Source organism: Lineus longissimus, chromosome 16 (genome assembly GCF_910592395.1).
Source record: "Lineus longissimus chromosome 16, tnLinLong1.2, whole genome shotgun sequence".
Lineage (NCBI taxonomy): Eukaryota > Metazoa > Nemertea > Pilidiophora > Heteronemertea > Lineidae > Lineus > Lineus longissimus.
Window position 1 is genome coordinate 12,968,516 of NC_088323.1, and position 13,815 is coordinate 12,982,330.

At 41.3% G+C, this 13,815-nt stretch overlaps 1 protein-coding gene across 1 annotated transcript in view; it reads right to left on the bottom strand.

Moving 5' to 3' along the window:
• Positions 1-11,305, bottom strand: part of LOC135500387 (E3 ubiquitin-protein ligase HECW2-like) — a 30,693-nt gene extending 19,388 nt beyond the window's left edge. The window contains exons 1-5 of the mRNA XM_064791830.1: positions 11,180-11,305; positions 8,233-8,594; positions 3,419-3,529; positions 1,077-1,232; positions 8-177 (exon numbers count right to left, since the gene is read on the bottom strand). Of these exons, the coding sequence (XP_064647900.1) occupies positions 8-177; positions 1,077-1,232; positions 3,419-3,529; positions 8,233-8,518 (723 nt within the window). The 5' untranslated portion in view covers positions 8,519-8,594; positions 11,180-11,305. The remainder of the gene's footprint in view (positions 1-7; positions 178-1,076; positions 1,233-3,418; positions 3,530-8,232; positions 8,595-11,179) is intronic.
• Positions 11,306-13,815: the final 2,510 nt, after the last annotated feature.

Below are 13,815 nucleotides of genomic sequence, written 5' to 3' on the forward strand. Positions count from 1 at the left end.
TCTTTACCTCGTTTGTCCAGTTCGGGCTTGTTGTATTGGACCTCACACTTGTCCTCATGATCTGACCATGATGCTGCATTGCCGGATAGCTACTGCGCTTACCAGGCTGAATCGACATCTTCAGATATGGATCAGGATTGAAGAACATACCCTTCTTGAGGCACTTTGATTTTATATCTGGAAACAGAAATGATGGAAATATACAGAGGAACTTCTCTATTAAGGAAACCCTTGGGACAGACAAGTGCTGTCCTTAATAGAGAGGTGTCCTGATTAGAGAGGTCCAATTTAATGGAAACAACACATTTGGGACCAAAACTAGTGTCCTTAATAGAGAGGTTGTCCTTAATAGAGAGGTTGTCCTTAATAGAGAGGTTGTCCTTAATAGAGAGATGTCCGTTAAGGGAGGTTCCATTGTATTTGTAGTTAAAGAGATTCAGTCGTGGCACAAGTCTTTATTTAGCCTAGCTGAAGGTGGTAAAAATAACTAAATTGGTGATTACTTCTCATGCAGGTCATTCGCCACAAAATCAAATACCTGAGAGGAACTCGAAACTGCCAACATGATATCAATGGAAGCTTATTCCTGCCTTAGGTTTTAACCGGGCCGTTCAAAACTTCCCATTTTCATAAGCGTTTCGCTAAGTTTCCTTTTAGTAAAGTCATGCAAATTCATCCTTTGTTGGAATTTTGCCAAGATGCAAGGCAGCTACAGGTGTGGAATGTTTCACATGCAACCACACGGACACTCAAGCCTTTTAATCTAACCCAAAAAACTCTCGAATATTCATATGTTGTGATGGGAAGAGCCAGGAATTTTAGTTCGCAGAATCTCTCCCAGCACACCTGAAGAAACTTATTTGGGGTCCTCACCCAGGATCAACTCCGGCCATCTGGAGGGATAGGTAGCAGTGTTTACAGCTGCAGTCGTGATCAGGACCTAAAGGGTTAAAGGAGTGACCAGTCATAGGCTTGACATCAAAGTCGTGAAATCTGTTGCAAAAACATAACAAAATCCTGCCATTTTCCTCTCAGACGGTGATGAAACGGACCTTCGAATAAATCAGGCTACTTACTGGTGATTGAAAACCTGACTAACTCAGGACTATTTCCATCCACATCAGCGGTTGCGGCATGGCCAATGTGAAGATTACGTATGGTGATGGGGGGAGATATAGCACGAACCATTCCACTGGCTCCTTGGTAGTATTTGAAGTACACTTGAGTGTCAACTGAAGGAGAGAGGAAGAAGTGAAAATCTCATTCATTCACACAATTAAATTAGTTACCCGGGACTCAGACAATGTCTTGTTGCAAGTTGATCCTGTTCAGTTGAACCTATGATTAATAATCCCAGCAAGATGCTTTCTGGAGACATAAAAATGCATTCCCTTGACACACTTTAGGCCTAATAAGTAGGTCATAACAGTAACTTCAGTTAAGAAACATGCATGCGTCACAACAAATCAGGCCATTAATCTCTAGGACGTTGTACACGACATGATGTAGGTCAATTTGAAAACCTGTATGGTGTGATGCATCTTTGCTACATGTAGAAGTATCAGTGGAAGAGCATCCGACTTGTGACTAAAACAAAGGTCTTGGATTTGAGGCCTAGCCATGTGGGCCAAGCAAGTGTCACTCGGTTTACTCAACTGAAATGGCCAAGTGTAGAGCAGGATGTACACTTATTGGATTTTAGATAAAGGTTTCTAGATTAGACTGAGGAATCAATGTAAAGCTCTATGAGAATGTTGTACAGCTGAAAGCGCCATAAGAAATTTTCATTACTTCATAAAATTTTATCAACTAAGGATCATTGGTTCATTGGCAAGGATGACTTTGTCCTTCTTGTGTTTAAGGTATCAATTTCTATTCTAAAACGTCTCAAATCAAATGTGACCCGCCATGGCAAAATGAGTCACATGTCACTCCGAGCATGACAGGTGGAGACAGACTGGTTGTTCATTTCACTATTGTCTGCCTTTTGTGAAATCTCAGTATATCAATTTCTTCTATTACGTCCAGGTGTCATTTTAGGCTAATCTTCTGTGCGACAAGACTCATTTTGCCGTGGTGGGTCACAAATATCGAATCAGATGTGACCCGCCATGACAAAATGAGTCACATGTCGCTCTGAGCTTGACAGGTGGAGACGGACTGGTTGTTCATTTCACTATTGTCTGCCTTTTGTGAAATCTCAGTATATCAATTTCTTCTACTATGTCCAGGTGTCATTTTAGGCTCATCTTCTGTGCGACAAGACTCATTTTGCCGTGGTGGGTCACATGTGGTTTTTAAATGCTTTTGAAATGCTTCCACATTTTGCACCAAACCAAGCGGTTTGGGTTGTCTTATCTAAACCTCTGTGGTTAAAACGAGGCTGTATACATTATCCATTATAAAATGAATAATGGATCAATCCATGAAATATTCTCACTCGGGTGTTTTAGAATTTCAGATAAAACCTCCAGTGGTAAAATCAAGATACAGACCAGGGGACGAAATTTAGGGCTGGAGGTCATCTGACCTGGCTGTCCATGCGTGCCAAGTTTCGGTTACATGCAGCTCTACCAAGATTGATAGTAAAAACAACACTACAATGTTGTAAATCGACTGACGTTTCGGATATTTGGATCCTTTTTCAAAGTCAATGTACAGACAGAATGATTAAGTTTATATACAGAAGACATAAGGTGGTGACGGACGTAATTAAAAACCGGGACACCCTGTCCACGTGCCCATTTGTTGACATCCAGAATAAACGAAGTCATTGATTGGCTGGAGGACAGGGGTCAAAGGTGAAGGTACTGTTGAGTTTCAGTTTCGGGAGTTTCTGGTGGATCTCTGAGTCCGACGTCAAGTGATGTTGTCGACAAAATGGTGGATCAGGTACAGAGTAAATGATACAGAAGTGCACATAAAAACGATGATAAAATCATGAATAGCATTCCGCGAAGATGACGTCACTGCAGCTGCTGCCCTCTATTTCCCCATCGCTGAATTACAGGCAATGTCGGACAAAATGCGGTTTCGTAATGGATTCAGGCTTTCTAACTGGGGCAGTTAGATTCAATCTGGCACATGTCCGAGTGTTGGAAATACTACATAATTGTTCTGAATATTTCTCTCTCTGACTCTATGGTATCATTCATGCTAAAAACAATGCAGGGTCAAAGATAATTGACTTTGAAATAAGCTCAAATGCGTAGAAATAAGTGTCGATGTCCGACTGTCACGTGACTAAAACATCATCAATATCTTATGCAAATGACCTTGTGAGCTATAAATAGTAACTTCGCGGAATGCTATTTGAGAGAAATAGTGCACTCAACGCCAACAGCTCTACCAGTTATGAAACGTGCCTTCAAGGATACTATGGTAAACTACCCCAAAGACAACCTCAACAAGTACTTACTTTCAGTGAAACAATCCTCAAGATTGTCAAGTTTCCATGTTATCGTTCCCTTTCGTCCACCACTTACTCCACGCTTCCTGTGGTCCAAAAACTTGGCCGGATTTCCTTCGCCTAAAAAACCCACAATTATATTTTGACGTTAGCACTACTATTAAAGCGAACTGGAACCGCCGAGCGCTTTATTCAACTTTTCGACTTTCACCGCCCGAGAAAGTCGAGTTCAGATTTGTAGCTCCGCCCCCAGTGCCCGAGCATGCGCAGTTCAATTTGTTATTATTGAGAATCATGTGAGAATCACGTGAGTCATGCGATCTTTCATTCATGAATTTTCGTAGTAAATTCCATAGTAGTGACGTCACTGAATGATTGACAGCTAGGCGCCATGTTTCATTCATGCCTCGCTCTGATCACCCGATACGCGGGGAATGAAAACGAGGTCATACGAACTGGCTTGGCGGTTCCAGTTCGCTTTAAGGAAATAGTTTTCAGAGTGATCTGGTATCGTGGCCAGGCCATCGAGGTCACAAGTTCGAGACAAATGTAACATGATGACATGTTGTGTGTGTTACAGACAGTGGTATTTCTCCAAGCTCAAATTCCAGAAGCCACCAGCTCACTTGAGAGTTGTTGTTGATGAAATGAGATATCAGTTTTAAGTACAATGGAACCTCCCTTAGCGGACACCTCTCTATTACATGTATTAAGGGCAATTTCTCTGTAAAAGACACTCGTTTTGGTCCCAAATGGGTTGTTTCCACTCAATTTTACCTCTCTAATCAGGACACTTCTCTATTAAGGACAGCAGTTATCAGTCCTGTGGGTGTCCTTAAGAGCCAGTTTTTATAAGAATCAGGCAAGATCCTATTAGAGGGTGATTCATGACCCTCTCAGATTTCTTCCAAAATTTTTATATTGGTAGATATATGTTAAAAACGGACGTAAATCACATTTTCTATCCTCAATAGGGTCCGCTTTTTTTTTAAGGGCCCCTGGAATATTGGGGTCAAAATGGGCCTAAATGGCAAAATAACCAAAATGTGGTTTTCAAATGCTGGTATTTCTGTGCGCCCTTAGTGAGCCACAGAGATTTTCATGCGTGTAAGTCTATTGGGTATTGACTTTCAGAAAATGTGAAAATTTTGGCGGCTGACTTAGGGCGCAGCCCATAGGTGGCGCTGCAAAACGCGACATTTCGAAATTACACACACCTTCAGAGAGGTTGTGTGGTTTGCGCCCTAAGTCAGCCAGGGTGTTTCATGCGTATTATGATACATTAGCACCTACTGCTTTGATTTAAAGGAAATTTACGGCGGCTGACTTTGGGCGCACAAGTATAGGGGGCGCTTTTTGCCGCCAAAAGGTGAAATTACCACCTTTTCGCACAACAAGTTCTCCATGCGCCCTAAGTCAAAATTGATCAAATATAGCTCAAATGGTCCCCCAGCATCTCTAGTACCAGTGGTTAGGAGGGTTTCATGGCTGTTTTGCGTATTAACCCTTTTTGCACGTTTTTTTGTCGGACACTAGACAAAAAGGCCAAAAATGGTAAACTGTGAACTTTCTCCGATATTCATGAAACTTACAGGATAACTTCCTTACGTTAAAGAAAGTATTTTTTGTGAGTTTTATAGGTCAAAGTGGCAAGCTACTTGGTGGCAAAATTGAAATTTGACAGAAAAAGGAGCAATTTGACCTTTATATCATGAACCGTTTATTCAAAATCAAAAGTATTCAAAAATTACCATGAAATCACCGGTATCTCAGAAACTTAAACACTTTTACAATGAATATGGTGTAAAACTTCACCAATATTTAAATGTCAGCAGAAATTTAGCAAATTACTATCAAAATAGTTAGTATGCCATTAGGGCCAAACTGTCCAACTGGATCATCACATCTAAACAGTGAACTACAGTTTATATAGTTTCATGTTCTGGTCATCTTTGGACTGACGCTTTCCTTGTGAATCAAGTTGTCAACATATTCATGAAGTTCCTCCTGCGACCCACCTGCAAACATTGTATCATCATCGACATCATCAGGTACACCTCCTTGGTTTTCATCATCTGCATCATCGTCAACAGGCCCATCTTCACCCCGGTTGTCATGGGCAACTTGAACGTAGGTCACTGGCGCGCGATGCTTTGAACATATCGGTCCACCGATTGGAAACTTTACTTGGTATTTTTCAGATATTTCCTGTGCAAGCTTTAGAGTAGCAGGTCTGGTGGCAAGACAGGCTTTTTTAGATCGAAAATCAACTCTTGAATGTTCTGGATGTTGGCAAATTGCTGGACTTTTCCAATAGATACCAAACGAAAATCTGTGATGGGCACAAATGAACTTGTCAGCGAAGAGATCTCTGCCTGCACGGTTTTCAATAAGTGTTTTTTCATTTAACTCGATGTTGTCTGTTACTGTCAGTCCAAGATTCCTGATGTGATTGTTCACCTCAGCATTCAAGTCCGCCACCTGACAAATACCAGTCTTGCGACTCTTTTTGTGAGCCCCACAGTTTTGAAGATCCGAGAAAAAACAGCAGTTCTCATACTCTGTCTCTGAGACTGATGAGGCCATCTTCAAAGCAGCAAACTAAAGGAAAGGGAAGAACTGCAAAAGTATTGTGTAGGCGGGTCAGTTCTCAAGGCAAGATCATTTGGTGAACAGGGTGTGGGCTTGTCCACTTTAGCATGCAGTTTGTTTGATGCATGCATGCATGCACTGTGTGTTCAACATTTGCCACACCCATCTCACATTTTATGATCTTTTATAGTTTTTTTAAGCCCCGAGATTAAAAAATTGCATGTCTTACAAAATTATATCAGTCTTATCTATCACATATTGCCATCATCATACTTACAAAATGCAGGATGTGTTTGATTAAAACAGATTTTTTTAAATGTCATGCCACATGGCAATGTCCATCCTGAGCTTCAGGTTTTTGATACTCCTACGTCCCATCCAGAGCTGGAGCATATGGAAAACCACTGGGTGCCGAGGATGGGCAATGTCTTGTCATGCTTGATTGATGTCTTAGACAGGAAGGAAACCTATTGGTGAATGGCTAAACCAACATTGAATTCACAGATCATACTGTTTTTGAACTGACTTTTGTCTTGTCTGGCACACTTTTTAAATTGAATAGATTGCTGATTAGAACTGAAATAAGTTTTAGCTTTGATTCAGTGAAAATGTACTCCAAATTTGATCGAAATCAAATAATCGGTTTGAAAGATACAATTCCACTAAAACTGGTACTTTTGCTTTATAGTTCCAATATTGCCACCAAATGGCAGCCTACAACAAAAGTGGCTTGCTGCATTCCACAGAAACTTTAATAACACCTTTCTCAGTGCAAAAGGAGCTAATCCTGTAAGTTTTATGAATATCGGAGAAAGTTTACAAAATTCCATTTTCAGCCTTTTCGCGTAGTGACCCGACAAAAAACGGTGCAAAAAGGGTTAATACGCAAACCAGCCATGAAACCCTCCTAACCACTGGTACTAGAGATGCTGGGTGACTAGTTGAGCTATGTTTGATCAGTTTTGACTTAGGGCTCATGGAGAACTTGCTGTGCGAAAAGGTGGTAATTTCACCTTTCGGCGGCAAAAAGCGCCCCCTATACTTGTGCGCCCAAAGTCAGCCGCCGTAAATTTCCTTTAAATCAAAGCAGTAGGTGCTAATGTATCATAATACGCATGAAACACCCTGGCTGACTTAGGGCGCAAACCACACAACCTCTCTGAAGGTGTGTGTAATTTCGAAATGTCGCGTTTTGCAGCGCCACCTATGGGCTGCGCCCTAAGTCAGCCGCCAAAATTTTCACATTTTCTGAAAGTCAATACCCAATAGACTTACACGCATGAAAATCTCTGTGGCTCACTAAGGGCGCACAGAAATACCAGCATTTGAAAACCACATTTTGGTTATTTTGCCATTTAGGCCCATTTTGACCCCAATATTCCAGGGGCCCTTAAAAAAAAAGTGGACCCTATTGAGGATAGAAAATGTGATTTCCGTCCGTTATTAACATATATCTACCAATAAAAAAATTTAGGAACAAATCTGAGAGGGTCATGAATCACCACCTGCCTGACTCTTATAAAAACTGGCTCTTAATAGAGAGGTTCCACTGTAATGAGTTTTAGTAGTATTAATAAGGAACATGTGCTCAGCCAGACTCTGCCAACAGTGATATGGCATCTTTAATGTATGTATCACTTCATCTCTTTCCGGCACAAGTGGTTCAACTGATTGGCTTGACACACTTTCACTGAGTTTCACCTAAAGGCTAGATGGCTATAGGCTGTCCAAGTCAGAATTTCCTTTCTTTTGCTTTTTACACAAGAAGGTAATTTCAGTCATCAATATCTCACACACAACGACAAAATGCTATTTTATGTCATCCATACTCTACCCTCCGGTCAGACTTTTGCATTGAGCTGCTGTGTGAAAACTACCACCAATTCCTTCTTAGTTTGAATCGAATTTTGGGACTCCCCTCCCCAACACAATTTCCTGGTAAGGGAATGACGAATCAAGTGATCAAGGGGAACTTGATTGTCTTACTTTGTCATCTATCATGTCGTACACAATGGAAAACACTGCCTGGATTTGTCATCGTCATTTCCCACAGAGTTGACTATCAAAATCAGACTGGGAAAAAATGTCTCCAGCTATTGGTTTCAGAACTACCTTTATCACAATTTCTGCCAATTTAAAAAATCTGTTTTCCTTTTCCAAATCACTAATGGACTTCAGTAGTCCTGAAGTATGGTATTGACAAAATGAGATAGAACGAACATCAAACCTACCGACTTTAAAGAGACCAATCCAATCGCTAGAACCAACTTCTTCCTTTATGTCCCAAGATATTGTTACATTTCCATCATGGCTCCTTAAGATGTAGTTGGACTTATTAACGGACAGACTCGACTGCTGGTCTTGTTCAATCTCAGCCAGATTTGTGTCGCTGTTGGCGCGATCGTGAAGTTTATGATTACGCGTCCAGCTGTGACGCAGAGTTGTGATTGAGTCGTCAACTGTGCCGGTCTCGTGGCCAGGGATGTTGATCTGGCTGGCGGTGGAAGAAGCCGCCATGATGGATTCTTTGCAGATTACTGACCCCGTAACTTATGCAAGGATCAACTTGCATCAACGTAACTCCATTCTTCTTCTGAAAATAAGACATCATTTAGATTGAAGTATGAATATGAATTTTTTATCAAAATTTCGAGTATGGAGTTGTCAGTTGAGAGCTGAGCATCGACTAGGACATCATCAGCTCTATAAACAATATTGGGCAATTGTAATAAATGTAGAATTGTAGAAGGAAACCGGAGACCCTAAAGGAAACCGAGTTGCCATCTCTATTAATACTATCACACGAGTGTACCGGGAATCGAACCCAGCACCTCAGAGGTGACAGGCGGTGATATTTCCACCACGCGACTCTGACACTGACAGCCCATCAACTCTAGCTAACGTCTGCTTCAGAACACAGCATTTGTAATGAATATCTTCAGCTCATGAAAGAATTTGTTCAAGTTCCAGTTGTTCAGATGGTGCATAGGTCAAGGCGTGACCCTGGAGAGCTATTTCCCAATGTTTGTCTTCAAATTCAAAACCGCTGACGGCACTAATGACGTTGAAACATTTAAGCTTCCCAGTGACCGGTGTTCTTTCTAGTCTGTGACGCTGCTTAAAAAAGCTTAGTTGCAATTTTTTGAGGTGAGAGCTGAGTGTCAACTACATGTAGAATATTATCAGCTCCATAAGCAATATTCGGCAATATGTAATGCAAGTAGGAGGAAACCGGAGACCCCGAAGGAAACCTATACTTCTGAAGAGAGTCGCCCAGCGCCAGCCTCTCTTCTATCACATAAATGTACTGGGACAGACCAGGAATTTAACCTGGGACCTCAGGTGATTGACTGATTGATTGGTTGCAGTATGATTATAATTTTGTTTGGCACAGCAACTAGCCGCTAATTTACCAACACACTTAGCCAAATGGTTAGCTCGTGTCATTGTCTAATCGCTTTTACAATACATCAATTTATATTGTATGTATCTATTACCAGATTCAGAATCAATCATGTATGTTAATTGATCCCCTTGTTATCCTATTCCTAGTGCACAATGAATAAGGTACGGGAGATTGTGAAATATATAGGGTCATACTAATTCCCGACCTACCCCGACTTTTCCCGACATTTACCGACTTGCGGAAAATGCTGCCAAAATATAGTGTATTAATCATCAGAATATTTATATTTGTACTGTGTACATACATATACAGCACGTCTGTTAATTTCAAGAGTTTTGAACGATGTTAAGTTTAGCAAATCAACTCCAATAATTACATCTATTTACCAACCGCAATTATTTTCTGCAGGTCGGTAATCTTTGTTAGTTGTGGTTGTCGCTTCTTGTAAACTGTACATGCATAGCGCATATGCTCATGTTCGGCCTTGCGGTCGGTAAATAGATGTAATTATTGGAGTTGATTTGCTCAACTTAGCATCGTTCAAAAGTCTTGAAATTAACAGACGTGCTGTATATGTATGTAAACAGTACAAATATAAATATTCTGATGATTAATACACTATATTTTGGCAACATTTTCCGCAAGTCGGTAAATGTCGGGAAAAGTCGGGGTAGGTCGGGAGTTAGTATAACTGAATATATATGCATCAGGCAGGAAAACTCTCGTCCACCCAGCCATCTGCTCAGTGGAATACACTGTCACTGACAAGTCTCAGTACCTTTCCTTTAATAACCACAGCTCTCGCAGTGTAATGTTTTTTCTTTGAACTGTTCGTCGTTCTGGGATAATTCAATTGCATTGCACGTCCAGCTCAATTGGTAGAAAAGATAGAATGGCTTTCATACATGTCATATGGCTATGAGTAAATTTGGATTAAAACGCAGGGACAAGCTGTAACAATCAATTTGAGGTGCATGAAGGTTTGATGAAAATCCATTCCAAGAGCAATTGTAAAAATGAGAGCGATTTTCAAGATTTCTGAACATCTTGAACCAAACTATAGTTACTACACCAGTGGCATTGCAGGCGGAGAAAGTTACTGGCACACAACAAACATTGATAGACCTTTTTACACCAAGTGCAGGAAGTCATAGTGGGCCAAAACAAACAAACAGAAAACAAAAGATCGCATGGTCGCACACCACATTATATAACTATTACCCGCCACGGATGGTAACATGCCGCATGTCGCCCCGCCGGGAAACAATTCAAACATGGCAAAATGTCGACCGGCTGGATGAGCAGGCAACATTGCGAATACCACACGGTCACGTGATGTGTATCAGCCTATCATAATCGCAGAATCTCACTTGAGGTATATGAGATGATACTTTGTTCATTGTGCCTATATATAGGTTTGTTTCGGCCCGCAATGACTTCCTCGCCTGGTGTGAGCCTCTGTCTCAGTCTGTCAACAACTTGAACAAGCATTCCATTGAAGCAAGCATGCAGCAATTTGAGCAAACAAAAGACCGCATGGTCACGGTCGCACACCACATGTATTGTTATTATGTTCCTTATACATAAGGTTTGTTTTGGCTAGCAGTGATTTCCTCCGCCTGGTGTAAAAGTGACTATGGGCATGGTCATGGGACGGATGGGATATGGGATGGGTTTCACCCTCAGCCTCAGCCTCTTGAAAACGGACCTCCAATCAACACCAAAGTTCTCCGCAGCGCTATGCCGGATGAAAATGCAAAATAGCTGCTAACCTTAGATTTTATTCTTCATTTCCACACGTGCTATAAATAATGAATATATCACACTCAAACAGCTCTAAATCTGTATAAAAAGACAGTTTTTCGATGACTTTTTCATGACTTGGCCTCCATTTTGGCCATCAAAGCCGGGAATGCTGGGAGCGGAAGTTGCCATGCTTCGCCCCACGGCAAAACGGCGTTCGCCCCACATAGTTTGACGATTTTGACACTAGAGGCGCTCCTTACATGCGTTTGTACCGTGCCAACTCCAGAATCGTTCCGGAAGAATTTTGTAGCTACAAAATATTTGTTCCAACTAAAGTTGGCAACTCCAAAACATGATTTTAAGAGGGTAGCCTATATCGGAGATAGAATGGGAAAACTGTGATAGAATGGGTCAACCCCCCCCCCCCCCCGATGTTACTATCACTATTATGACTAAAAGGTTACTTTTAAGGCTTGCTTTGAGGCCACATTATTTACAGTAACCAGGGCCCATCAGTTGCCCAATCGGTGTTAGAGACAAATGCCAGCGTTAGCTATCCTTCTGCAAATTGCATTCTTTATTAATGTCATAAGAGTAGATCTAGCCAAGTTACTACCAACACCGATTGAGCAACCGGGCCCTCTTCATGAAGTTATATTTTGGTAAACTAGCTTTAGACTTACAAGTTACATAGCCCTCATTCGTTCATTTACCTCGAGTCACTTTCCGGGTTTTTCTTTCATTCCTCGGTGAATGCACGCCACAAGGCCGTGCATTCACGGGGAAAAGAAAGCAAAAGGGGAAAATGAATCCTGGGAAATGAACGAATGAGGTCCATGTAACTTCGGCCTAACACCCAATTGACCAATTGACAAATTTAAAGTTACGCCCCTGTTAGGCCTACCCGATGTATGATGATTCTATGATCCTCTTTTACTTCGCTCTCTCCCTGGACGACACCCTTGGTATGTTGGCGTTCGTTCAGTCAGAAATGGTCCAACCCTACGGTGATACACTGGTGATACACTTCATGATCATCATCATGCTCTAGCGCTGGCGTCAGTCTCCAACAAGGATTTGGGCAACTGATGGGCCCTGGTTACTGTAAATAATGTGGCCTCAAAGTATCCCTCAGTCATAAAAGTGATAATCGGGGGGGGGGGGGTTAACCCATTTTATCACAGTTTTCCCATTCTATCTCTGATATACCCTCTTAAAAATCATGTTTTGGAGTTGCCATACTTTAGTTGGAACAAATATTTTGTAGTTGGAACAATTCTGTTTTTATAATTTTAATTTGGCCGCGGCTATCCCTGATGCATTTTACATACAAACTACTGGTTATTCTTGCGACGATCATTTTCACCTTCTTGGGCCTTAATCCCAACTCTAACGCTATTAACCCTGACCCTAACCCTTACTCCTAGCACTAACCCTAACCCTAACCCTTCCCTTACACTAGTCTTATCTTATACGATACCCCCGTGGCGTCCGTCGTCCGTCGTCGTCGTCGGCGCGTCAGCGTCTGTCGTCGTCCGTCATCGTCCGTTAGCGTAGCACGTTTCGTCACCGCTAGAGTTAGATGGCTAAAACTTGGTGTGATGGTAGCTTTGGGCAATATGCCCAGACATATTTTTCTTTTTCGCGATATGACCTACTTTCTGGCCTACAGGCGGCCATCTTGGAAGTTGGTTTTTGCCTTTTTGAAGCTAATGGTTGTACGTAGAGTGACAAAATTTTTATGGTGGGTGTATCTAATAAGGTTAAATGACATAACACCCGGGTTTGTGTATCTAATAAGGTTAAATGACATATCACCCGGGTTTTTGATTTGACCTACTTTTCAAAGTCACAGAGGTCAAAGTTCACTAAATCTCCGATAAGTGGCACGTTTCGTTTCTATTTGAGCTAGAAGGTTCTAAACTTGTGAGGACATGTATCTATGGACCCTCTATCCCACCCAAAAAATTTATCCCGCTCGGACTTCAAATATGACCGCCAGGCGGCCATCTTGAAAATAAAACAAAGTCGGATTGCAACCAAATTTCATTTGGTTGTATATCTATGTAGTCTCTACAACATCCCTGATTTTCAGTCAAATCCATCAACCAATATGGCCAATATTGAAAATTAAACAAAGTCCGATTTCCCCGAAACTAATGCAGATTGCTAAACAGATTGCAACCAAACTTCATGTGATTATGTATCTATGTACTCTTATCAATATCCCTAATTTTCAGTCAAATCTGATGATAAATATGGCCACCAGGCCGCCATCTTGAAAATCCAACAAAGTCCTAGTACTCCAAAACTGTTGAAAAGATGTCAACCAATTTCCTTGTGACATGTGCACTCTTCAATACCCCTGTAATTCAGTCAACTTTATAACCAAAATACTATACTTTGATGGTACCGGTAATTTTCTTTGGTGCCATTGAGCCGAGAAGAATAATATTATTCAATGGAATGAAAACTGATGAAACTAGCCTGAAACTGTTCTCCCCATATCCACTGCAAATGACATGCATTACATTTACCGAGGTGAGCACATGGTCCCTGGACCATTTCATTTTAAAATAACACAGAGATAATAAGTATTTGAATGCATTTGCACTTGCAATTCCATAGATTGTGTTCAATAGTCATGACAAATGCAGATTTT